The sequence below is a fragment of the Aethalodelphis obliquidens genome, unplaced genomic scaffold, assembly GCF_003676395.1.
Source record: "Aethalodelphis obliquidens isolate GAN/ISIS:26980383/991018 unplaced genomic scaffold, ASM367639v1 scaffold14, whole genome shotgun sequence".
NCBI lineage: Eukaryota > Metazoa > Chordata > Mammalia > Artiodactyla > Delphinidae > Aethalodelphis > Aethalodelphis obliquidens.
Genome location: NW_020837958.1, coordinates 35,853,662 through 35,880,372, shown reverse-complemented (window position 1 = coordinate 35,880,372; position 26,711 = coordinate 35,853,662). Strand labels below are relative to the sequence as shown.

Genomic DNA, 26,711 nt, shown 5'->3' with positions numbered 1-26,711 from the left:
CAGAGCTGTAAGCAACAGCACAAAATCCATTTCTATACACCAGTACAAACGATAGAATCAGTACCTCCTTTGCCATTGCCTGTCTCTGTGCTCATCATTCCAAGGAGGTGAAACTAATAAATAGGAAACAGATGAAGGTCATCTGCATCCAAAGAGTTTTAGCCAATCAAAATCAACTGGAAACACTTCAGCTCGAGGCAACTCTGGGTTTTCTCACAGCTCCCATAATGCTGTAATGAGCAATTACTTTTAACAAAAGGAGATAATGCAAAGCATACTGGGATTACAACCACTTCTGAGTGGTGAAGAGAGAATAATCAGCACATTCTTATGACTTCTCTCTGTGCAGAGAAAGACATTAGACTTGGGATCACTTTACAGATAAGTTCACTCCTAAAACAAACTACAGGGAAGTTCCTGCAAATCAGAAATTGAATTAGAAACTGTCCTTGCATACTCACACTTCTGTGAAAATTGTATGAACAAGGATGTTTCTCATGCAATCTTTGTTCTTAGGAAACAACCCAATCTATGTCCTGATATCTCCAAGATAAACTGTTAAATGAAAGAAGGTATAAAACAATGATTAGTATGCTCCCATCTGTGTTGTTTTTAAAAGGTATACATGCTGTATATGCAAGGAAACAGGAAACAGTGATAAGTCTTAACACGTCACTGTACATACACCCTTTTGTAATATTTTAAATTTCTACCGTATGACTGAAATGCTTTTTTCCAAGTTTTACTTTAATATACCATATGTATATCAAAATGTATATAATTTAAAGAATATTATAATTAATACATGTGCAACACAACATTAAAAATAGTGCATTACATAAAAGTATTTAGGAGGAGGGCATGAAAAAAAAATCAAGAGATTATTTCACAAGGGTAGGATTTTAGATCAAAAAGAAAGGGAAACAGGGACTTCCACTGTAGCGCAGTGGTTAAGAATCCACTTAACCACTGTAGCGCAGTGGTTAAGAATCCGCCTGCCAATGCAGGGGACATGGGTTCGATCCCTGGTCTGGGAAGACCCCACATGCCGCGGAGCAACTAAGCCCGTGCGCCACAACTACTGAAGCCCGCATGCCTAGAGCCCGTGCTCCGCAACAAGAGAAGCCACCGCAATGAGAAGCCCACACATCGCAACGAAGAGTAGCCTCTGCTCACCACAACTAGAGAAAGCCCACACAGTCAAAAAAAAAAACATAAGGGAAACATTCAATTCTCTCTGCACTGTTTGTCCACACATTATTTATTTGTTTTAAAAAACTATTATTTCATTAGGGATGCACAAGAAACTTGATCTCCGGCTACCACAGGAAGGAGAGAGGAAGGAGATTTCATTTTATTCCCTTTAAAATTGTTTTGATTGCATGCCTTGAGTTTGCATTACTTTTGCAAAAAAAACAAAAACAAAAACTAATGCAAGGTTATGTATAAAATAAGCTACAAGGATACATTGTACAACATGGGGAATATAGCCAATATTTTATAATATGTATAAATGGGGTATAACCTTTAAAAATTGTGAGTCACTATATTGTACACCTGTAACTTATATACTATTGTACATCAACTATACTTCAATTTAAAAAATTAATTGAAAAATACTAATTATGCATTTGTTTCCAAGCTTGTCTGCACTAGTTGAACTTATTACTGGGTTGTATAATTTAAACAAATATTATGTAAATAAATGGTAAGATATGAGGACAAAAAACAAGAACTGTTTCTCTGAAAACAAAATTAAATGCTTTAAAAAGACTCAGCAAAGCAAAGTCACTAAAAATACAGCAATTGAATTAGGCATATCACTTAAGTGCAAAAATCTTGGGAAAACTAGCATCTACTATGGTTCTTTTGCAAGGTCCTTTAAAAGTTCTCGCTCCACTTTAAAAACTGGAAAACTCAGTGAATGAATTATGGGTGAGATTTATGCAAGAGAAACAATGCAGACCCCTGATTAGTGGATCCATAATCAAAGAAAATGCACAGACACTTCATCAAAAGATTGGTGATTATACAGTCATATGGTTTAAATTAAAATGTTTAAGGGATGTATATATCCTTTTAGGATTCCCAAACTTACGTGACTTTTTCAATTATCGAATTCACTACCCCACTAAATCACTTCAGATAAAGAACTTCTGCTCTCTGTATAATTTTAAAACAACCACTAAAATATATGCTATTAAAGAAAAACTCTCTCTATAGGGACCAAAGAACAAATATTATCCAGTAGTAAATAAAATGATCTACACATATCTTAAAAAAAAGATTTTCCCTAAATAACACCTCTTTTCTATTCAGAAGGCAGGACATGTAGTGGGCAACACCAACTCTGAGTGCTGATGGCATGTTTTTCGAGGGCCAGAGAGATTTCCATCCACATGAGTCCTCTGAATCATAAATAAAAATTACTTCAAGAAAACCAACCTGAACTGTTTCAAGTACTCTATTAACAATAGAGAACACAATCTACATCCAATAAAAGGCAATCCACTGCATTTTAGCCTCAGCCATGCTCAGCAATGCCCAGGAAGTTTTCGGAAAAAGTTTTTTTTAACTGTGCTAAGCATGACTTTTAGGTCCTGAGTTCAATTTGATTCTACACACACACCTTCTCAACTGCCTTCAAATCTCTTAAAATCATAACCCATATTCTGGGAAATATAAGAAGGAGCACTGAAGGAAAAAATGTTACCTACCATATTTCTGGTTTTAATCCTCCTTTTCTCACCTTTAAACATCCCCAACTGCATCATAGGTATTAAAATGTCACTGCACATTTTAATACCCTATCTGGTTTGGTTTCTCCTCTGTTCTGGTCTAAACCAGACAGTCTTCACTACTCAACCAAGTCTCTGTTTCAAAGTACAGTTGACCTTTGAACAACAGGGGGGTTAGGGGTGCCTACCACCCACACAGTTGAAAACCCGCATATAACTTTACAGGCGGCCCTCTGTATCCACGGTTCCACATCCAAGGATTCAACTAACCATGGATCATGTAGTCCTATAGTACATATTTACTGAAAAAGATCCACATATAAGTAGATCCGTGCAGTTCAAACCCATGTTGTTCAAGGGTCAACTGTTTTGCCCAGCTCCAGTCAAGAAACAGTAACTAAAAAAGCAACAAGAATTGTACAACTCTATACTTCACTCAGAGACAGAAATCTGAAACATCATTATTTTAAACAAGTTGCAAAGTAAAACCTCAGGAATCACATTTTAGTCAACAGATGCTTTTGTTCAGTCTGCAGTGTTCAACAAGAACGTTGTTACCAACGTTTAAAAATCAAAAATTTCATGTAAAAAATCTGGGTCCTCATGAAAAATTGGAAGACCTAGTAACATTAGGCCAGCATTTCCACAAGGAATTAATTGGAGCTAACTAGTGGCTGTCCACTTTAGATGGGGTACATGCTCTTCAATTCAACATAGTCTCCATTACTTCACCTTCAGAATCCAACCATATCATACCACTTCGCTGTTACCTCCCTAGTCAGAGACAACATAATCTCTCACTTAGATTGTTAAAATGGCCTCCTAACTAACATTATTCAGACTCTGCCCATGGACCAAATCTGGGACATCTGACCATCAAAATAATTAATCATAGTAATGGCCTATATAACCTACTGAATAAAATAAAAATCTGTGAGTCCATACGATAATAAACAAACAAGGGAGAATGAAATGTTCTTCCTCACAGTAAAATGCAACCATCCTGGTAACTGGTTCAGACTAGAATCATCAATGGATGTTAAAGCTATTAGGCAAAATTTTGAAGAGAAACAGTATATTTACAGGGTTTCTCCCACAAATTACTTCTTAATTACAAAGGGAAAAATGATAACTTTCCAGTTAAGAAGCTCAGCAGACATCGTCTTAACCAAGTGATCAAATTAACATTACCAAAAATGGGACAAATGAACACCATGTGCCTCCTATGATGATAAACAGACATTATGTGCCTCTAGATACAATGCACTGAGAGAACCACAACATCACTTCTGTGATATTGCAGCCAAAAATTTATAACCTGAATCTAGTCATGAGGAAACATCAGACAAACTGAAATTGAGGGACATTCTACAAAATACCTTGCCTGTACTCTTCAAAAATGTCAGTCATTAAAGACATGAGGAATTTACTACTAAAAGCAATGCATGTTACTGGACTAAATCCTGGACCAGGAATTTTTTTAAAAAATTATCATTCACTTTTATGTGAAATCTAAAAAATAAAACAAACTAGAGATTATAAAAAAAAGGAAGAGACTCACAGATATAGAGAAGAAACAAGTGGTTACCAGAGGGGAGAAGGAAGAGGGGGAGAGGCAATATAGGGGGGTAGAGGATTAAGAGGCAAAAACTATTATGTATAAAATACGCTACAAGGGGGACTTCCCTGGTGGCACAGTGGTTGGGAATCTGCCTGCCAGTGCAGGGGACACGGGTTCGGGCCCTGGTCCAGGAGGATCCCACAAGCCGCGGAGCGGCTGGGCCCGTGCGCCACAACTGCTAGGCCTGCGCTCTGGAGCCCGCAGGCCATGATTGCTGAAGCCCGTGTGCCGGGAGCCTGTGCTCCGCAGCGAGAGAAGCCACCACAGTGAGAGGTCCGCGCACCACAACGAAGAGTAGCCCCTGCTCGCCGCAACAAGAGAAAGCCCGCGCGCAACAATGAAGACCCGACACAGCCAAAAATAAATAAATTTAAAATAAATAAATAAGCTACGAGGATTTACTGTACAACACAGGGCAGCCAATATTTTATAATAACTATAAATGGAATATAACCTTTAAAAATTGTGAATCACTATGTTGCACACCTGAAACATATAATATTGTGTATCAACCATACCTCAATTTTTAAAAATTTATCATAACAGACATTATTGGACAATGGTAAAACCTGAATACAGTATTGTTATTTTATCAATGTTAGATTTCCTAAATTTATTAATCATACTATGGTTATGTAAAAAATATGTTCTTGTTCTTATGAAATAAATGCTGAAGTATTGAGGAGTCAAGGAACATGGAGTCTACAATGACTCTCAATGGTTCAGTTATGTTCACACACACACAGAGATACAGTGGGAATGATAAAACAAATGTGGCTAAATGTTAATAACTGGTGTATTGTGGGAGAGTGTACAAGAGTTCTTTGAACATTTCTTACAACTCTTCTATAAGCTGGGAATTATTTCAAAACAAAAAGTCAAAACTCTTAAAACCTCCAATGACTAAGCATCTCAGAGCAACAAAGTCCCTACAATGGCCTACAGGACTCTGTACAATTTGGCCTCCTGTTAAGTCTCTAACACTATCTGCTACTACACTCCTGCTCTCTCACACCATGATATCTACCAGGCTTCCTCAATGTTCTTGAACATACCAATCACATTTTTGTCTCAGAACCTTTCTACTTCCTGTGCCCTTTGCCTGGAATACTTTTCCTAGACATTAACATGAGTTGCTCACAGAGGCCTAACATAATCACTCTATTAAATATTGGAATTTCCCTTCCCCCAATACTATCTTCCTTCCTGTTTTATTTTTCTCCACAGACCTTATTACCACCTTACATACTACATATTTTATTTATTTATTTAATCACCTCTCAAAAAAAAAAAAAGGTTGGGGGGGGAAATTCCCTGGCAGTCCAGTGGTTAAGACTCGGTGCTTTCACTGCCAGGGCCCAGGTTCAATCCTTGCTCGGGGAACTAAGATCCCGCAAGCCATGAAGCCAAAAAAAAAAAAAAAATCACCTCTCTTTCCCCACTGAAATATAAGTTCTATTATAGCAGGGATTTTTATCTATTTTGTCCACCCTGAATCTCTAGCCCCTAGAATAACTCCTGGCACACAGCAGATTCTGAATAAACATGTACTGAATGAATGAATTTTATGTTACTTATCTGGCTCCTTTAATAAACATTTGTTTCCTTCTGCTCTATTTTACTGTTTTGTCCAAATCTCCTGCTCACCATCACTTAACCTCTCATTTATAAAAACAATTCAGTTATAACAAACAAACAACAGAAAAAAGCAACACATCCTCATTTTCTCAAATATATTTTCTCAAATATAGGAAGGATCATCGTTATTGTCAGGCTGAGGAAGGGGCAGAAATAACTCTGCAGAGTGATAGAACAAAACTGATGGAAAGTCAATTTCCCATGACCATCAACTCCTGCCTCCTCTTTTCAGCATCTATCAGACGTCAGGAGGCAGGGTTCCCCTCCCAGACTGGAGTGCCCAGCAAAAGGCCACGATGATAGCCAATTAGAAATGGTAGACCTCTCATGTTCCATTAATTTGCCATCCAGCACCTACCTGCAAAAGATCTGAGTTTTGCTCAAACTGTAACAGCCCTTGTCCTTTACAGTCAGCCCTACTGTATCTGATATGGAAAGAAGAGAGGCCCTATGAAGGGAGAGAGCTCTAGCAAGCACTGACTTACGCTGTGAGTAGAGCAGGATTTGAAACTCCAGAAGGGCACAAGTAAAAAGTTGAAACACATTCTCCACCCCAAGCAGTTCAAAGACCTCTTTGACAGGAAAGTCGAATAAGGGAAGCTCATTGGTACTTGGTCTCTGGCAGACAATTGGCCCATAGACCCCAGAAAACTTCAAGGACCGGCCAGGAGGTGGGAGTGGCACCTCGTAGAGTACATTGTATATGTAGCTCTCTAGGGGCAGTGGAGGGGGCTGAGGTGAAGTGACTGCCTGGTGAAGTTGTTCCAGCACACTCCGACATGCTTTCATGAAGGACATGGGCGTGATGAGGCAAATGCACTTAGAGACGTAGAGCGTATCCCGGCTAATGTCGTAGGAGTTGAAGCGCTGCAGCTTGGTCCCAGGAGTGCCTTCACCATCCTCCATGTCACTGTGGTCTCGGCCATAAGCAAGGGGAGCATGGAGGACATCATACTCAGCATTATGCATGTGGTAGAGGGTCTGCATTGCACTGCAGATCTGCTTGCTAGTCACCTCCTCATAAAATGTGAGGGAAAACCCAAATGTCCGAGAGCCATCCTCCCTTGTGATAATAAAGGCATGGAACTGAGGCTCCCTGGGATCAGCCTGGGTCTTGAATGCCAGCCCTTTGGGCATGCATAGCTGCAAAAGACACAAGGAAACAACTGGTGAGAACACTCACTGCTTATCCTCTTCTCAGAACACCATCACTACTTATTTACTTAAAGAGCACCTACTGTGCTGGGTGCCTGGGATATAAGACCAACACAGCAAAATATCTGCCCTAAAGACCTCCCATTCTAAGACACACAAGTAACTAAAATTATAATGCATTTATCAAGGCTATACAGAAATATACACAAAGTGCTAGAGGAACAAAGAACAAACAACTCAGTCTCAGCCTTCATCAGAAAAGGCTTCAGAGATGAGCTTATGCTAGGATTCATCAGGTAGATAAGAGAAAGAAGGGTATTTCGGGGGCATGAAGAAAATGCACAAAGGAGGTAAAAGAAAACTTGGAGAATTTAGATAGGTGGTTAAGCATGACAGCATGTATTAGGAGATGCTAGAAATATATCTAAAAACCAGACAGATGCAACTTCATACCTAAAAATAAACAAAGTTTTAGATTCTATCAGCTCACAAGATTCTGTCATCAATAAAATCTTCTTTTTTCATAGAAAAAAAAAAAAGGGTGTTCATTTCATGTAATGCAAGGAGATGACATAATTAGGATAAAGATGCACTTTTTTCACTTTAACTCAGATGGGTTATATAAAGAAACTTGGGTAGCTAATCTAACTGACCTGAATCAATCAGTTTCCATTTTCCACTTTTCCACAAACCTGGCTAAGGAACTAAGAGGAGCCTGGGTTAACAAGTACAAGGAGCTATATTATGGTATATCCATTACCCTTGAACTTGACTTCTCAAAGCCTAAGTGTTTCTAGAATATAGTATGTTAAAAGGAAATAAGCACTGGACTAGGAGTCAAAAAACTTGAGGCTCTCTACGATTCAGTTTCCTCCCCTGTAAAATGAAGATAATACAGTTTACTCTGCAATGAAGATAATACAGTTTACTCTGCATACTTCACAGGGTTATTGCATGCATCAAACAAGATCATCCTCAAAAAGCTATTAAAAAGTAACAGAGGCAGTACAAAGATATGGTTAAGAGCAGAGTTCTGGAAACAGACTATGGTATTTAAGCTTGCTCAACTGCTCCTTAGCCATTATGACCTTGAACACATTACTTAACCTCTCTGGATCTTAGTTTCCTCACCCATAAAATATGTGTCTGTGTCTGTGTGTGTTTACTTAATATTATCTACATAAGGGGTATTGTGAGGATTAAATGAGTTAATTCATGTATAATACTTATCACAGTGCCTAGCACAAAGTGAATACTCAACAAACGTTAGCTTATTCATGGTAGTATTCGTCTACAAATTTAAAATGCTGCCCTATCTAAAATTATAATAAAACAAAAACACCCATTTCTATCATATTACTCAGATATATACAATACAGATGAAAACTGCTTTAAACCTCACTTATTGTGTAAAATCAATGCTATATGCAACCAATAGCTCAATCTCACAAAAAAAGTTCACTGACCCAATACTATGTATTTGTCTGACTCAACAGAAGCACCTTGTGACTTTTGGTATATCTGATATGTTCCAAATATTTGATATAGTGATCAAAATGCAGAATCACAAACAATATGCATGTAAGAAGTTACTGATACTTGGTGGAACCACTGCTACCATAGTCTGAACTCACAATCCTACTGTGAATTACTCTGTAAATTATCTGACACTTATAGCTAACAAATACTAACCATTCCCACTGCATCTTGGTCAAAGGGATTCCAGTCCACATTCTCAGGATATCGTGCAAGGACCTTAGACTTGAATGTTCGTCTCAATGGTGTCTGCTCAAAATTTTCTCCTGCAAGAAAAAGAATGAAGCAAGTCATCTCCACAAAGTCCCCTGAAACCACAGGTTATGAATATCTGAGCTTGGTAGTCCAGCAAGGTACAGAAATGAAGGCAAAAGGGTTAGTATGCCAACCATCTAAGAACAGGAAAGGTATTATAGTTATTAGATCAGTAAGAAGCTGGAAAAGTTTAGCACGGTTAATACTGGACACTGTTAGCTACCCTGGCTTTTCTTTAAAATGAAATCATTACTACAATCTTCTTGGGAGGAGAGGGGAGAAAGCACAAGGAAAGATGAAGGATTATATCCATCTCTTTTTTTTCCCTAAAAGCTACATTTCCTTTGCTTAAAGTCAACTAATAACATCATAAAAGCATAAATTATTTTAAATTCAAAATAAAGTATGTATTTCTATGATCTCTGAAAAAATACAAAGGGGATTAAAAAATTCAAGAACATTAAGAAAGCAGATTTCAGGATAAATCCAATGAGCTATTTTGTCAATTGAGAATCATTTGAAATGTCTGAAATTCTCCTTTGTTTCCCCCTTCCCCCTCCTAAAAACATTAGAGCATACTGAAATAAGAACACTGAAGAGAAAAGAGGAAGAATCAAAGAACCCACCACCTAGAGGGATACAAATATGAAAAAATCTATTGGTCGAAAAAGGCATAAGAAAGTTAGGTCAAAGGGTACAAAATGCCACTGGAGAGACTTATATAAGAGCCACCAGAATGCTTTGGGTGTTCTCAATTTTGTTTTGTTTTTACCTTCAGTTGTACTTGAAATGAAAGAGCTGGCACCATCCCTGGCTTTAGAAGCCTGTATGTACTGGCATAATGCTATATGATAAATGAAATAACATAGTATTACAATAAAGCAATGTTATTCAAATTTTTTTGACCATGACCCCAGTATGAAACAAAGTTTATATCATGAAGCAATAAACACACACATGATATATATTAATGTATATAAATTTACTTAAAACAAAAATTTCACCAAAAAAATACCCTTACTATATGGAATATGTTCTCATAATTTCTACTCTATATCATTAAAACCAAAAAGGCTAACTGCAGACCTACTAATGGTCACGATTCACAGTTTGAAAAACACTACAAAATAGTATAATGGGATGAAGAGCTCAACAGGTATTAAATTACTATAAAGCCACTAGTGCTTTTTCTAAAAGTATACCACCCAAATATTGCTTTTCCCAAGGGATTAGGGAGAAGGGAACAAATTAAATGCACCTAAATATTTTGAACAAATAAATTTAGTAGGCATCATGGAAAAATATGTGGGAAGTATGATCAAGGACAATTCAATTGAATTCTATATCTATTTACTGAGTAATCATGTTAAACAAGGGCCTTAGGTACTGTGGAGGATAGAGATGAACCAGATGAAACACCCATCCTCAAAGACCTTTCCGTTAAACGTATAGGAAAAATAACATACACAAATAACAATTTCCCAGGAAGGTTATTATCTGGGAGGCTCAAGCTTATGTGGTCTATCCATTCAGAGCACACTTGCACAGGATCCTGTTCACAGGCTCTAGTTGATAGAATACATTCTGTTCCAACTAAAGTTTTTATAAGTTGGCTTAGAACCCAAAGGGGCTAGTGATTATTAAGGAAGATGCACTCCTCACCAACACAAGACTGGGATGAACCTAAAGTCAGATAGTCCTTCACTCTAAATCATCCCAGAGGCACCTTGAAAGTTTAAAACAGAGTTTATATTATATTACTTCTAAGGCACCTGTTCCAGAAACTAATAATGATTCCAGTCAGAGAGTTATTGCTTTTAACAATTAAAACCTTCACTTCCATTTTATCTCAGGTTTTGTCCACCATCATCATCAGAAGCCCACTTATTCATAATTTTCAACTTCTGACCCAACCTTCTTTCTGTTAGTAAAGCAAGTTCCACAACTCAATTCCTCTAATTTCTAATCCCTTCTTCCAAATTGATTTTTCTGAAACTCTTTTCTAGCAAATTTCATCTCTCAAAATACATTTCATAATCTTCACTAAATAAAACTGGCAAAATCAGCCGGCAGCTGGTAATACCAGTAGCAACAAAGCCCTACAGCTACGTTGAGCTAGTCTCAGAGTTTTCACTAACACCTGCAAAGAGTGCAAAGAGCCCACCCATGGCAAGCCTGCACTCACTGTAGAAAGTAATTAAACAACAAGCAGCTGACATAAGATCTTGTCTACAGTCTGACATTCTCAGAATGTATTTTTAAACTGCATTCAGTTCTGAGAGAAGATAACTATTTCTTCCTCCTAAGCTTCTTTATTTTTAATTGTCAGTTTGCTCATTTCTTCCTTAGTAGGCTAGAAAATCCCCTCAGTAAAAACCACGAAATATTTGAACATATACAGGAATCACGGCAGTTAGCAATGTCCTATATGGAAGCCTTTAGAGAAAGATGTTTTCCTAAGATGGCTACAAGGTGCCCCCTAAGACATGAAGAGCATTCAAAGGATGGAACAGGGGACTATTTAGGGGGAGAATTTTAAACAACCAGTGAGATGTAGAATGGAGCCAGAAGTGAACATGATGAGCTGACCTGGAGTGTAGACAAAGAGGTGGGGGAAGCTATGAATCACAGGGAGAACTGGCCTTCAGATCCTCTGTCCCCACCACTACCTCTCCACCTCCTGCTCCTTCTTTAAACAAGCTGAGTAAAGAAGTCTTGTTAAAGAGTCAGGTTCTGAGTAAAGGCACAGAAGAGAGTGCCAATCTCAGACAAAAGTCCTTCTGTGTATTAGACTGGACCAGTAGCAGGAACATAGTCTTTTCACTGCAAGGGGAAAGAAGATGTATAAAGAAGAGGTATGAAGGCCCTGAGAATAATCGTTGTTCATTATAATCACCCTATGAAGTGTCAGAAAGTAATAGAGGAAGGAGATCACAAACCTAAAATCTTTTTGTTAAAACAATTCAATCTAAAAAAAAAAAAAAAAACAACTCAATCTCTCATCATTTACTGAGGGCTGAGTTTTTTGAGAATAAGCAATGGAGACTTATTGCCTCAGGAACATCTACATAGCCCCACCTCCTGAAACCTACACATGTGTCACAGGTCCCATAAATCCTCAATTATTTAGACCTTTGGAAATTCAGACAATATCAGGAATATGACATCACAACAACTACTGTCCTATTGTCCTAGAAACAACAACTAATTATTTGCCCAACACAAATGTCAGCAGGTCTGAATATCAAAACTAAGGCCCATTTCTAACGGCAACTTAAAAATTAGTCAACTAGGTATCAGTCTGTCTTTGTGAATTTGCTCCCTGGAAAGTACAGTTCAGATAAAATCACGACAGATTTTTTTTAAAGCCTGCATGCCTTATAAGGACTTCTAATAGGTTCTTTGTTTACTTGTTCTGCTCTGGCCAGGCCAGAAACAAACTGATATTTGTATTGCTATTAGCCTGTTGGTACTAGCTTGATTTGAATAACCCTGAATGAGGGATGCTTATGCTGAGAAGCTTCAAAGGAACCCCTAAACTCTCTGAAATAATTTACAAATTTTTGTATGAAGACATTTGCATTTTTCTGGGGAGAGAACACAATTTCTATCAGATCTCAAAGGATCTCATGACTCGAAAAAGTTAAAAACCACAGCTCCAAATGTTTATCCTAATTTGGGCAGAAATATTTTGACCACTTAAAGGTTAACCTAAATGGGCAGGTTTTCATACAATCTAAAATAAAATACACATACTACTAAATAACTGCTTTCTAGGTTGATGATGACCCAAATTAAAACCATTATTTTCTCCTTTCTTATCATGAGACACCTATGTTGATTGTTTCATACATACATGTCAACAAGTTAAAAAAGAAAAAAAATATCCTCAAAACTTCTGTCTGAAGTCCTCTGTAAGGTCATCAGAAAATGTTCAACAAGATCTCCAAGTTGTACATTTATATTAAATTTATTACATCTGTGTTTTTAAATGGTAGAGCAGATATGAAAAGGTAGGTACCCAAACAGCTACCTGAGAAAGACCCAATATGGTTAAATCTCAACCTGGTTTATGTTGAACCACACAAAGCTTCTCCAGATCACAGTGCTAGCTTAGATTCAAGCACAATAAAAGTAACCATCATTTCCTGGGAAACTGTTTATGGGACACATCTGTTATATCTACATCTTGGGTTAGATATACCAAATAAAATGAATATTTCAATTTCTAAACCTATCAGTAATCAGAGTTTGGATACACTAAAGGAGTTTTACATAAAATTTGAAGTTAAAAAAAAAAAAACGGACTTCCCTGGTGGCGCAGTGGTTAAGATTCCATGCTCCCAATGCAGGGGGCCTGGGTTCGATCCCTGGTCAGGGAACTAGATCCCACGTGCATGCCGCAACTAAGAGCTCGCATGCCGCAACTAAGGAGCCCGCCAGCCACAACTAAGGAGCACACATGCTGCAACTAAGGGCCTGCACAACCAAATAAATAAATAAATATTAAAGAAAAAAAGAGCTAAGGACATTTTTATATCTGGTCCCTTGGAGGAGATAGGGAGGATAATATAAATATCTGTGAAACTGAAACAAAACACACAAAAAACAACAAAAACTGACTTTGTCAACAGAATAATTTATATCTAGTTTGATGGAAGTTCTGCTTCCAGCGAGACCAACTCTCTGGCAGATAACTATGAACTCTGGACAAAATATAAAAAACAACTACCTGAAGGTACTAGAAATGAAAAGCAGGCAGATTATGAACGCAGATGGAGGGTCAACTCTTAGAAAAAGGTAACAACACTGGATAAATGTCCCCTTTTCATGGCTTTTGGCTAGGCAGGTCCCAGTCTATGCCATGAGAGGTGGCTAAAATTCGGATAAAAATCCATAGTTATACTAGGTTAAGGAACCGGAGGACAGAATTTAAAGGCAACCACAACAGCTGGGAAGCAAGGGAAGGAAATTCCAGAGAGAGCCAGAGAGGGGGTGCCCCTAACTCTGTGTATAAACGCTGCTCAAATCTCTGGCTGATCCCTGAACTATGCATGCATGGAACAGATCCCAAGCAGCTAGGTTAGGGCTAACAGAACTGAACTGAGATTTAAGCGGCCGCTCACTGCTGGGAAACAGAACAAACAAAATTCAATGTTTTTGGAGGAAGGTGACAGAATCCAGAGTCTCTACAACATATCGTACATAATGTCAAGGACACAATCTAAAATTGTTCAGCATATAAAAAAACAGAAAAACATGACCCATTCTCAAGAGAAGAGTCAATCAAAAGTAAACGACTTTGCATTGATCCAAATATTGGGATTAGCAGACAAGGATTTAAAACAGCAATGTTCATAATGAATGAAAAGACAGAACAACGAAATAGACACTATAATTAAGTGGATGGGCTTAACAGCAGATTGGAGATGCAGAAGAGTTAATGAACTTAAAAACAGGTCAACCAAAAAATAACCAATCTGAAGAACAGAGAGAAAAAAGATTAGTGAGAGAAAGGGGGTCGGGGGTGGGGGGGACCCAAAGTTATGTGGGGCAGCAAGTCTAACATACATATAATTGGAGCCCCAAAGGAAAGGAGAGCAAATGAGGCAAAAAAGAATATTTGAAGAAATAATGATCAAAATTTTCCCAATTTGGTAAAAGATATAAATTTACAGAGTCAAGAAGCTCAGCTGAATCCCAAGCAGGATAAATACCAAGAAAATCATATGCAGTCAAATTTTTGAAAAAAAAGAGAGAAAAAATTTTAAGGAGAAAATCTTGAATGGAGCCAGAGGGAAAAAAAATACATTAAAGAAGAAAAAATTATTGAAATTACTACTGCCTTTTTAACAGAAACAATGGAGATTAGAAGACACGGAACAACACCTTACAAGCACTAAAAAAAAAGAAAAAAAAAGGCCTTGTCAACCTAGAATTCTATAAACAAACAAAAATCCTTCAAAAATGAAGGCAAAATTAAAACAACTGCAAGTAAAGCAAAACTAAGAGAATTCATTGCTGCAGACCTGCACTACAAGAGTAAGAAGAGCCCATCCCAATAGGTTACATGCTGTATGATTCCATTTATATAACATTCTTGAAATGACAAAATTATAGAAACGAACAGGTTAGTGGTTGCCAAAGGTCAGGGACGGGGGGAGGGTGGCTATAAAAAGGCAGCCCTAAGAATTCTTGTGGTGATGGAACTATTCTGTATCTTGACTATATCAATGTCAGTATCCTGGTTGTGACAGTATACTATAGTTTTTTAAGATGTTACCATTGGGTAAAGAGTACAGGGTAATCTCCCTGTATTATTTCTTACAACAGCTTATGAATCTACAATTATGTCAAATAAAAAGTTTAATGTATTTAAAAAGTATATTTTTAATTTTTAAAAAGTGTTTTAATGTTTTTAACAACCTGCCAAAGTTTTAAAGCAGAGGCTGCAGGCAACACAATTGAAGCATTCAAAGCTATACCTTGGACAGAGCTCTTTGAAGGCAGCTTAACTATCCCTCTCTCCAGGCTCAAGACAGAAGTGTCACAAAAACTGCCTCACCTCACCACATCAACAGCAATCCTACAAGGTCTAGTTCACATTATCTACAGCAAGAATGATGAAATTTTTTCCTCTGGGAATGGATATAACCAGGTTATTATGCTATCCTTTGCATACTGGCATCCTGGGATGTCCTACAATTGATCCCGTTAGTGTCACTGGCCATCAATTCAGTGCTACTCATGCTATAATCAATTTCCTTCCTGCATTAAAAGACATCACTGTATTTCTCCTGTTACAAACGTTTCCGAAACTGACTGCACATCAGAATAGTATCACTACCAACTCATACTTGGGTTTTCAGTTCACATTGAAAACCAGCTGGTTTTATCTTCAATTCATTTGTTGCCCCAGCATTTCAATTCTGCTTGTCTTCTAGATAATTTCTGAACCCCTGTACAAATCAGAGATCATCTTCTGTCATCTTTGACTAAGAGGGCACAATGTAGTAAGAGAAGGGAATGCAAATTTTTAACTAAATTAACCTTGTTATTACTTTTAGATGACTACTTCATTAATATCAGCACTTTTTAAATAGAGACAGCTTTAAAACACACAGTAAGACTAGCAAGCAGAGTTCTGGTAGCTAAAGAAAGCCATCTTACACTGCCCTCATCACTGTCTTCTTCCTCTCTTGTACACATACAATCGAGGTAAATTCACAGCTCCTGCAGCATAAAGTGAAGAAGGTAAACTGCTCCTTGAAGAAACAGCCTATACCTTGGCCCACATCACCAAGATGACTGTGGTGCTCAGGAGTCAGACACTTACAAACAAATATCCAGAATGTAGATAGTGAGCTGCCCCCACCCTGGGCAAGCCACAAGGCCTCTTCTAAGGCACTATCTAACCCAGGAAAGCTATTTACCAGGCTTTTCAATGAAAGAGCAATAGAAACCATCTGTTACTCCTATGTGTTCCCCTGAGGAAGATTTGTTCACTTTCTTTCTCAACATATTTTCTTTGTCAGATAACTTTAGATTTGTGTATACAGCCACTACTTTTATTGATGCTTTGCCTCCTGCTTGATATCATCCAGGCACCACACCTAGTCCAACTCATGAACCTAGTATTCCTAAAATGGCTGAACTTCTCATGTACCTGATTTTAACAAGAGACTGAGATTTGAGAACCTATCCAGAGATGACTGCTCCAAACCATAGGTAAGACAGAACTTTGGTAGCAAGACATCAAGTGTAGACACTGCCTCCCTTTCAGCCCAGCTGAATACCCTGCAGGGCACACATTTGTTGAGCTAACATCTTGAACTAAGATATGTAATTTGCTGTGTTTAGTGGGGAAAGCAAAAAGCTCTCAAATTCACGGTCTATCAGACCAGTTTAACGAACCCAGTCCTGTGAGATGGAAATACACATACTGTTCTAAATAGAGTGAGGGCTCCCAGAGGCTTTACGTGTGTATACACAGGCACTTTTCTCTATAAGCTGGGCCCTCCGGAAAACTGGGCTTAGGCAAACCCACTGGACTGGAATCTCTAAGTAAGAAATAGCAGAGGACAAATATGAGCGATGGTCCCCACGCTCTCCTCAATACCAAATTTTAAAATAAGCAGCCTAAATTAAGTGTAAACACCTAGCCTGGAAGGGAGGAGAGAGGGTCAAGGTCCCACCTTGGCTACTAATTGTATGATCCTAAACAACTTACTGAGTTTTGTGGGTCTCACTTTCCTCAACTGAAAGATTAAGAAGCAGAGAACTAGTTGGTGATCCGTAAAGGTTTTTCCAGCTCGATCATTCCATGACTTAATGACTGCTGGGCCTACAGTCTGACCAAACGTGGAAATTCTACCTTTCAAATTGTGAGCTCTAGGCATGCGTTAGTTCTCCCTCTACTGCCTGTCTCTTCCCAAAATCCCACTAAAACTGTAGTAGAGGTGGGGAAGCATAAACCTATAGAATGAAAGTGAAGATAATAGCAACAAAATTTTAGAAGCTGGGAAGCAGATGGATGAATCATTACTGACAGTAGACTTGAGAAAACTGAGATACAACATAACCTCCAAAAAGCTCAGGAACTTGTAGCATCAGGTACTTATGAAGTAGGGATTATGATGGGGCTAAAAACAGAAGAATTGATTGAAAGTCTATTTAAGAACCAGCTGGCATCAGCTCATGAATAAACAAAATGTTGGGTAACTACACAATGGAACATTATTCAGCCATAAAAAGAAATGAAGTACTGTTACATCCCGCAACACAAATGAACCTTGAAGACATTATGCTAAGTTAAAGAAGCCAGACACAAAAGGCCACATGCTGTATAATTTCATGTATATGAAATGCCCAGAATAGGCATATTTACAAAAACAAAAAGTGGTTGCCAGGGGACTAACTGCTAATAGGTATGCAGTTTCCTTTTGGGATGATGGAAATGTTCTGGAACTAGATAGTGTGATGGCTGCACAACACAGTGAATACACTAAAAACCACTGAAGTGTACACTGCAAAATGCCACATTTATGTTACATGAATTATATCTCAATTTTGAACCAGCTGGACCACCCAGCCCACCCCACCCCACCCCATACATTTTTCACTCCATCTGGCCTCCTCCATTCAAGAAGAAAACAAAGTTTATTCTTTACAATGGATAAATAAAAGAATGAGTGGGGAGGGCAAATGGGTGATGGTGGTCAAAAGCTACAAACTTCCAGTTATAAGATAAATAAGTCTTGGGGCTGTAATGTACAGCATGGTGACTATAGTTAACAATACTGTATTGTATATCTAAAAGCTGCTAAGAGAGTAAATCTTAAAAGTTCTCATCACAAGAAAAAAAAAACTTATAGCTATGGTGATAGATATTAACTAGACATTATGTAATCATTTCACAATATATACATATATCATTGTTGTACACCTAAAACAATACATTGCTATATGTCAATTATATCTCAATTAAAAATAAAAAAAGAAGGGACTTCCCTAGCAGTCCAGTGGTTAAGACTCCACGCTCCCATTGCAGAGGGCATGGGTTCAATCCCTGGTTGGGGAACTAAGATCCCACATGCCGCACACTGCAGCCAAAAAAAATAAATTAAAAATAAGAAGAAGAAGAATGGGTGTCTATACTTGGGACTGTACAGTTATCAAGCATTAACAGCTGAGAAACCACAGACATAGCTGAGAGCAAGGGTATCATTCTAAAAATAGGGAAATAAGAGAAGATTTACATACTGAACATTGAGACCCTCAGTGCTCTTCCACTACTTGGCTCTCAGAAAGTTAGCAGCTAGGATTATGCCCTCAAGGCAGAGACCTGAAGGAGCATTTTATGTAAACCCGACCAGCACAAGAAAAAAGACCTAGAGATACTGATGGTACAGGGGAAAAACTACATAGCCAAATCATTCCATAGTGAACCTCTCAGTAACCAAATCCCACCTATGAACACAGAGATCCCAATCAGCTTCTTGGTGCATTATTTTTTTTTAATTTATTTTTTTAATTAACTAATTTATTTATTTATGGCTGTGTTGGGTCTTCGTTGCGGTGCGCGGGTTTCTCATTGTCGTGGCTTCTCTTGTTGCAGAGCACCGGCTCTAGGTGCGCAGGCTTCAGTAGCTGTGGCACATGGGCTCAGTAGTTGTGGCCCACGGGCTTGGTTGCTCTGCAGCATGTGGGATCTTCCCAGACCAGGGCTTGAACCCGTGTCCCCTGCATTGGCAGGCAGACTCTTAACCACTGCGCCACCAGGGAAGCCCCTTGGTGCATTATTCTTAGATGTAATGCATAGCCAGAGATCATGAGGTGGAAAATAACTCCCCACTCCTTAAGGATGGGCTGCTCATAGGAAAAATCTGACAAATGCTACCAAATCTGACAAACACTGGAAAAATCTGACAAACACTATCAGGAGATCAAGATAAACATGAACAATGATAAGTCATGTTGAGAGTATGTATGTATTCCTGATATAATATGATGAAAATGACACTTTACCTCTGTAGTCTTCCTCTCAAAAAACCATAACCCCAGTCTAATCATGAAGAAAAACATCACACACATCCCGATTGAGGGACATTCTACAAAACAGCTGACCAATATTCTTCAAAACTGCCGAAGTCATCAAAAAGAAAACAAGCCTGAGAAAAGGTTACAGCTAAAAGAAGCCTAAACAAACATAACGACTATTTATAATATGGTATCCTGAATGGGGAATACTGGACAGAAAGAGAGTTATGCAAAAACTAAGAAAATATGAATAAAGTATGGAGTCAGTCCACTAAGTCTAATATCCAAATAATAGAATCCCATAAAGAGAGAACAGAGAAAATAAAGGGGAAGCTCTTATCAACAAAATAATTCAATAAAATTTCCCAGAAATGAAGGGCATGAATTCCCAAATTCGCAAGTACACTCCAACGATCCAGCACAGTGGATGAAAACAGACCCACACTTTAATTATAATAATGTATCAATATTGGCTCACTAATTGTGACAAATGTACCATATTGAATGTTAAGATACTACTATTGGGGAAACTGCATGTGGGGTATATAGGAACTTCCTGCACTATCTTCACCACTTTTCTATAAATGTAAATCTATTCTAAAACAGTTTATTTAAAAGATTTTAAAAATTATATCCCATTTAAAAAAAAAAAAAAAAAATTATATCCCATTTAAACAAAATGTCCAGAATAAGCAAATCAAAGACAGAAAATACATTTGTAGTTGCCTACAGTGGGGGGATATGGACTTCATGGTATGTAAATTATATCTCAATAAAGTTGTTTTTAAAAAAAATAAAAAGACAAACAACAACAAGCTTGTGGAAATTTAAAAGGTCTCTGCCAAAACTAAAATTAACCAAGAAAGATGTATATATGGGATGTACAGCAAACTGGATCTATCACAAGAAAAGTATCACAAAGTATAACTCCAAGATAAAGGGACAACCTAAGGTACTAGCTGTGCAATAGGCCTAGCAAGCCAAGATTTCAAATGATCCAGATTGAGCTAGAGCAAGGATCCATAGTTTGTGTAAGATTCTCAAAGGGATCTGTGAACCAAAAACTACCATAAGCCACTGCTTCAAAGTATCCATTACAGGTTTCACCCAAGGGTCAAACCACAACATACTCCTATAACAAAAAGAATCTCTCAGATGTTGCAAATCTCAAAGAGAAGAAATATAGAGAGTAATGAAGATTAACACAGTTTTCCTAACTAGATATGATCATGTACAAATAAAAGGAAAGGAAACAGAGGCACAGTTAAAGCCCTCAAGAAGCCCTGTGAATGTGATTTCAGATGAAACTTGGTACCTTACCCTACAGAGCTTAAGACATCCTGAAGATAATGGTATTTAATTTTGTGATTTCTGTCCTACCTACCTCAAAAAATAAAATGACATGATAAGAAAAATCATATAAAAATTTTAAATCAGAAGAACATTAAAAGAAGCAAAAAATATAGATAAGTACCTATAACATAGATTTCCCATAAATTGCAAAAAAATGACAGTTTGCTTATAATATATATTTTTTACTGAAGTATAGTTGATTTACAATGTTTCAGGTATACAGCAAAGTGACTGTTATATATATCTACACATATACATACTTTTTCAGATTCTTTTCCATTATAGGTTATTACAAGATATTGAATATAGTTCCCTGTGCTATACAGTAAGTCTTTGTTGTTTATTTTATACATAGTAGTGTGTATCTGTTAATCCCAAATTCCCAATTTATCCCTCCCCCCACCCCCACCTTTTCCCCTTTGGTAACCATAAGTTTGTTTTCTATGTCTAGGAGTCCATTTCTGTTTTGTAATTAAGTTCATTTGTATCATTTTTTAAGATTCCACATATAAGTGATATCATGGTATTTCTTTTTTAAAATTTTTATTTATTTATTTTTGGCTGCATTGGGGCTTTGTTGCTGCATGCAGGCTTTCCCTAGTTGCAGCGAGCACAGGCTACTCTTCGTTGCAGTGTGCGGGCTTCTCATTGCAGTGGCTTCTCTTGTTGTGGAGCATGGGCTCTAGGCACGTGGGCTTAGTAGTTGTGTCTTGCGGGCTCTAGAGCGCAGGCTCAGTTGTTGTGGCACTTGGGCTTCATTGCTCTGCAGCATGTAAGATCTTCCCAGACCAGGACTCAAACCCATATCCCCTGCATTGGCAGGCAGATTCTTAACCACTGCGCCACCAGGGAAGCCCATTGTATGAATATGTCTTTCCTTGTCTGACTGACTTCACCTAGTATGATAATCTCTATGTCCATCCATGTTGCTGCAAATGGCATTGTTTCATTCTTTTTTATGGCTATGATTCCATTGTGTGTATATACCACATTTTTTTTAACCATTTTTCTGTCAATGGACATTTACGTTGCCTCCATGTCTTGGCTATTGTAAACAGTGCTGCTATGAACACTGGGGTGCATTACAATATATTTTTAAGTAATTCAACACAGAAAAAATTATGGAAAGAAATACACAAAATATTAAACATGGTTATGTTACTTCTAGAAGGCTGGACTATGGGTGATTGCTATTTTTTTCTTTATGCTTTTATCTACTTTCTATATTGCCTACCTTGAGCACGTATGATCTCAAGATAAAGAGATTACACTAAAAAATATGCATAACTTAATGGCACAATTCTCTCGAGCTAGTAGAGATTTTTTTTTAAACTAGGATTTAGAATACTAATTTAATTCCTAATTTCTATACTGCAAAATTTAGATATCTTAACAATATTAAAGTACAAGGATTAAAAAAAAACTCTTCCTATTTATATGCACCAATTTAAAGGTGAATACTAGAAGACTAATATTAATCACATAGTTCTTTTAAACCAAAGAAACATGTATTAAAATAGTTATAAAATATTAACACAGTACTTGAAAACTGAAATGAACAAAACTTTAACTCAAAGCCAAAACAACTGTAGGAGTCCTGACTCATCACCTACAGAGCGATTTGCATAGCTACATTATTCATTGATAGCAAAAAGGAGAATAACCATCACTCCCTGCCTTGTTACTAAAAGCCCTCTTGGGAGGAACAAGTATTTGAAATTCATAATCCAGTACTACCTTATAGTGAAAAATCTACCAAGGCTCTAGATTTAGTTTCCAACTTGAGTCAGCATTGTTCTCCCTTCCCAGATTGCCACAAGTGAGTAAAGCACAAATTTAAAGATAAATTTTATTTATCTCCTCACAAATAAAATTTCAAGATAATTTCCTCCTTCTCAGATTTCTGCTCACCCAATACCCACTTTCTCTGTGTTTTTGCAAAGATTTCCAAAGAGGAAAATACAGATCTTTTCCTTAAAGCCCTCACTGTCAGAGTTTTCTCTATATCTTCTTTAAGTCTTAGAAAATGAAAAGCATTCCTCCTCAAAAGGTCAATTTCATGAATCCAAACTTTCCACAATTATCCACACATTACTCTTGCACATTTCCTCTACTCTTGGCATTATATAGGATGAGAAACCTTGAATGCAAAAAGTGAAAAAATACATATACTATCTGAAATTCACTGAAAACATTTTCACATAGTATATTATTTTATTAAGCTTCACCACAACCCTCAGAGGGATTTTACAGATAAGGAAACTGGCTCAGAGATAATAAGTCACCAATGGGTATAAGGCAAAATGGGATTAGAAACCCCTCCAGACACCCCATCCAATGTTCTTTACACATACTACACTAGAGTGTATGTCTCTTAGAACTTTAAAATTTAGAGCAGTCAAGAAGTAAAATCTTGGTGTAAGAGTAAGTAATCTTCATCAGAAGGCTAAAAACCCATAAAACCCCAAGTTCTCTACTGTGATACAAAACAGTATCCTCAAGCCACAGGTCATAATAGGGGTTCCTCCCCAACTAAAGCAACCCAAATCTCCTGGATCCTTTCACTGCACCAAGCACCATCAATCTCCAAGTTGCCATACCCTTTAGCAGTTAGGACAAAGACGGCCCCTCAGAGCCTTCTCTTGGTACTAGGGATCCACAGAGAGTAAAAAATGAGGTTAAACTGGGGGCCCAACCTGCCAGTAACTGAGCTTAGTAAGAGGAACATGAACTCATGAGGCTAGGGCTTTCTATCAGCCCCGGGAAGAAAACCAAGACTAAAAGCCACCACTGTTGCCAAAGCTTTAGATGAAAAGCTTCTTAGAAAAAGCCCAAGGAGTAAACGCTATGTCAGTTTTTTTCTATCCACCTTCTCAATGTCCATTGTCTTCTACATCTCTCATATTCTCTTATCTGGATAGACTATGAAAATTAATCAGTTCCATTTAGATCAACAACCCTACAAACACTGATCCTACTTTTCCTAGAAATGTTAAATGCTAAAATGAGGACCCTAGCAGAATGACTAACAGGGTAGCAATTTTCCTGCAAGTTATTTATAGAAGCAATAGTGGCAGCTGATAGTCTTTAAGCTATTACAGTCAAATACCATCATTTCTCTTTTTTTCCCCCCACTATTATTATTTTTTTTTCACACAGTCTGTCTGGCATATTCTTGTTTATTTTACTTGTTCCTCTAACTCTTTAATCCTAGCTTCCATTACCATGCTGTAAATAGCATATGTTATGGCCAAACAGGATGACTCGACATTGCCTAAACATTCCCCATAGCTCCCTGCTCATCTATCTTTTACCTGCCCCACTCACATCAAGTCTAAGTTGTTCCTATCCTTCAAGACTTCATTCAAATGCCACCTTTATTATGCAGCTAACTCTCTAATTGAGCTAACGGCAGTATCTTAAACTGACTTCACTGAAGGCAAAATTTAGTTAATACATTCCCATCCTTCCCCCTGTTCCCAATGAAAGCTCAGTTCTTCTGAATAGAACCAAATTTATCCTTTTTTTCCAGACTGTTAATTTGCCTTAAAACTTTGGTATAGCAGTCAGAGAATTAAACACTGAAATGGTTCCAACACACTAAGTGACACCTTTGAAAGAAGCTCAACCAAACTAGCACGACATCACAAAAGCTGTAAAAAGAAAAAAATATGCATACGCTTTGACCTGCTAAATCCGCTAAAATACCACCCAAAAGGCACCAGGGGGAAAAAAAAAAAGGCACCCACTAAAATAGCACTCAAATAGCATTTTTTTAAAAAGCTATTTCTCATAGTAGAGCTATTAACAACTGCAAGAAAAAGAAGAAAAGCAAATGCTTAACAACAAGAAGATAGTTTGGTATATTAAGGCACTGGAATACAATCTAACCATTAAAGCAACATACATAGGAAAAGAAAAAATTCCCAATTACAATATTCATTACAATTGGGTTAAGAAGTGTAAATACAAAAAAGGTTGATCAAAATTTTTAGAGCCAATGGCTCCCAACTAGAAGCCCATAAAGCCTTTCTTCCTTTATGGCTGAGTTGGGTCTTTGTTGCTGCACACGGGCCCTCTCTAATTGCGGCGAGTGGAGGCTACTCCTCGTTGCGGCGCACGGGCTTCTCATCGTGGTGGCCTCTCTTGTTGCAAAGCAAGGGCTCTAGGCGCGCGGCCTTCAGTAGCTGTGGCTTGCGGGCTCTAGAGCGCAGGCTAAGTAGTTGTGGTGCATGGGCTTAGTTGTTCCGCAGCATGCAGGATCCTACCGGGCCAGGGCTCAAACCCGTGTACCCTGCACTGGCAGGCAGACTCTCAACCACTGCACCACCAGGGAAGCCGGGGGGCATCATTTTTAATACTTCAAAAAGCTATACTATATAAAAATATTATATAAACTAAAAGGTCAAATTTCTTTGCCTTTGGCTGGAAGTACAGACATACCTGAGAGATATCATGGGTTTGGTTCCAGACCACCACAATAAAGCAAATATCACAATACAGCAAGAGTGAGTCACACAAATTTTTTGGTTTCCCTATGCATATAAAAGTTATGTTTACACTACACTGTAGTCTAGTAAGTGTGCAATAGTATTATGTCTAAAAAAACAATGTACATATCTTTTTTTTCTTGATTTATTTATTTATTTGGCTGTGCAGGGTCTTAGCTGCGGCACAAGGGACCTTCCTTGCCATGTGTGGGATCTTTTAGTTGTGGCATGCAGGCTCTTAGTTGCGGCATGTGGGATCTAGTTCCCTGATCAGGGATTGAACCTGGGCCCCCTGAACTGGGAGCGCAGAGTCTTAACCATTAGACCACCAGGGAAGTCTCCAACATATCTTAATTAAAAATACTTCATTCTAAAAAATGCTAACCATCATTGAAGCCTTCAGCAAGTCAATCTTTTTTGCAATAATAACATCAAAGATCATTAATTACAGATCACCAGAGCAAATACAATAATAATGAAAAAGTTTAAAATATTGCCAGAATTACCAAAATGTGACACAGAGATATGAAGTGAGTAAATGCTGTTGGGAAAATGGAGCTGACAGACTTGCTCCATGCAAGGTGGCCACAAACCTTCAATCTGTAAAAATGCAATATCTGTGAAGCCCAATAAAAGGAAGTGCAATAAAATGAGGTATACCCATATTAACCCCAAGTTGTACTTCTAATTATTGCAAGGCAATCAGAAGTTATAATTGCCAATAATGTACCTTTGAGAATTTTTTAAAATCCAATTATAATTTTATAAATGTGGGGTGGTTAAAATACATAAGCTTTTTCTAACTCTTTATTATGAAAAGTACAATGAATTACCGTGTATCCATCATCCAGTTTCAACAAATATCAATGCATGTCCAATGTTACTTTATATCTGTACACCCCCATACCAAATTATTTTAAAGCAAACCTTGACATATTTTATCTACAATATTTCGGCATGTGTCTCTAAAAAATAAGACCTTTTTTTTCTTTTAACATAACCGTAATACTATTAATACACCTAGAAAAATTTGACCAAAAGAATCCTTAGTCAGTGTTCAAATTTCCTTAATTGTCTCCTAATGTTTGAACCTAGCTTTCCAATCAATGAGTGGACTTAAAGGAAAATACTACATAACGGCCTTTAATAATTAAAAAAAAAATTGTTTCCAGGAATTTTTTTAATAAAATTGTTTAAGAGCATGAGGAGAAAAAGAGGCAATTTCTCTGTATGAATAAACCACAAACAAATTACAGAAACTTCAGGTCTGGCATAAGATCAGGAAAGAGGGATGGTTAGAGTTAGACATGATTCTCAAAATATTTAACAATCAGTACAATGTGGGCACCAACCAATCAGGACAAATGCTAGCCATACACATATAGT

The 26,711-nt window shown here is 37.6% G+C and overlaps 1 protein-coding gene across 3 annotated transcripts in view; it reads right to left on the bottom strand.

Annotated features, from left to right (window-relative positions):
- DENND5A (DENN domain containing 5A) overlaps positions 1-26,711 on the bottom strand; it is a 107,609-nt gene that overhangs the window by 57,885 nt on the left and 23,013 nt on the right. For all 3 annotated transcript variants that reach the window (XM_027115433.1, XM_027115432.1, XM_027115431.1), the window contains exons 2-4: positions 9,716-9,787; positions 8,845-8,954; positions 6,483-7,140 (exon numbers count right to left, since the gene is read on the bottom strand). In XM_027115433.1, the coding sequence (XP_026971234.1) occupies positions 6,483-7,140; positions 8,845-8,954; positions 9,716-9,787 (840 nt within the window). The remainder of the gene's footprint in view (positions 1-6,482; positions 7,141-8,844; positions 8,955-9,715; positions 9,788-26,711) is intronic.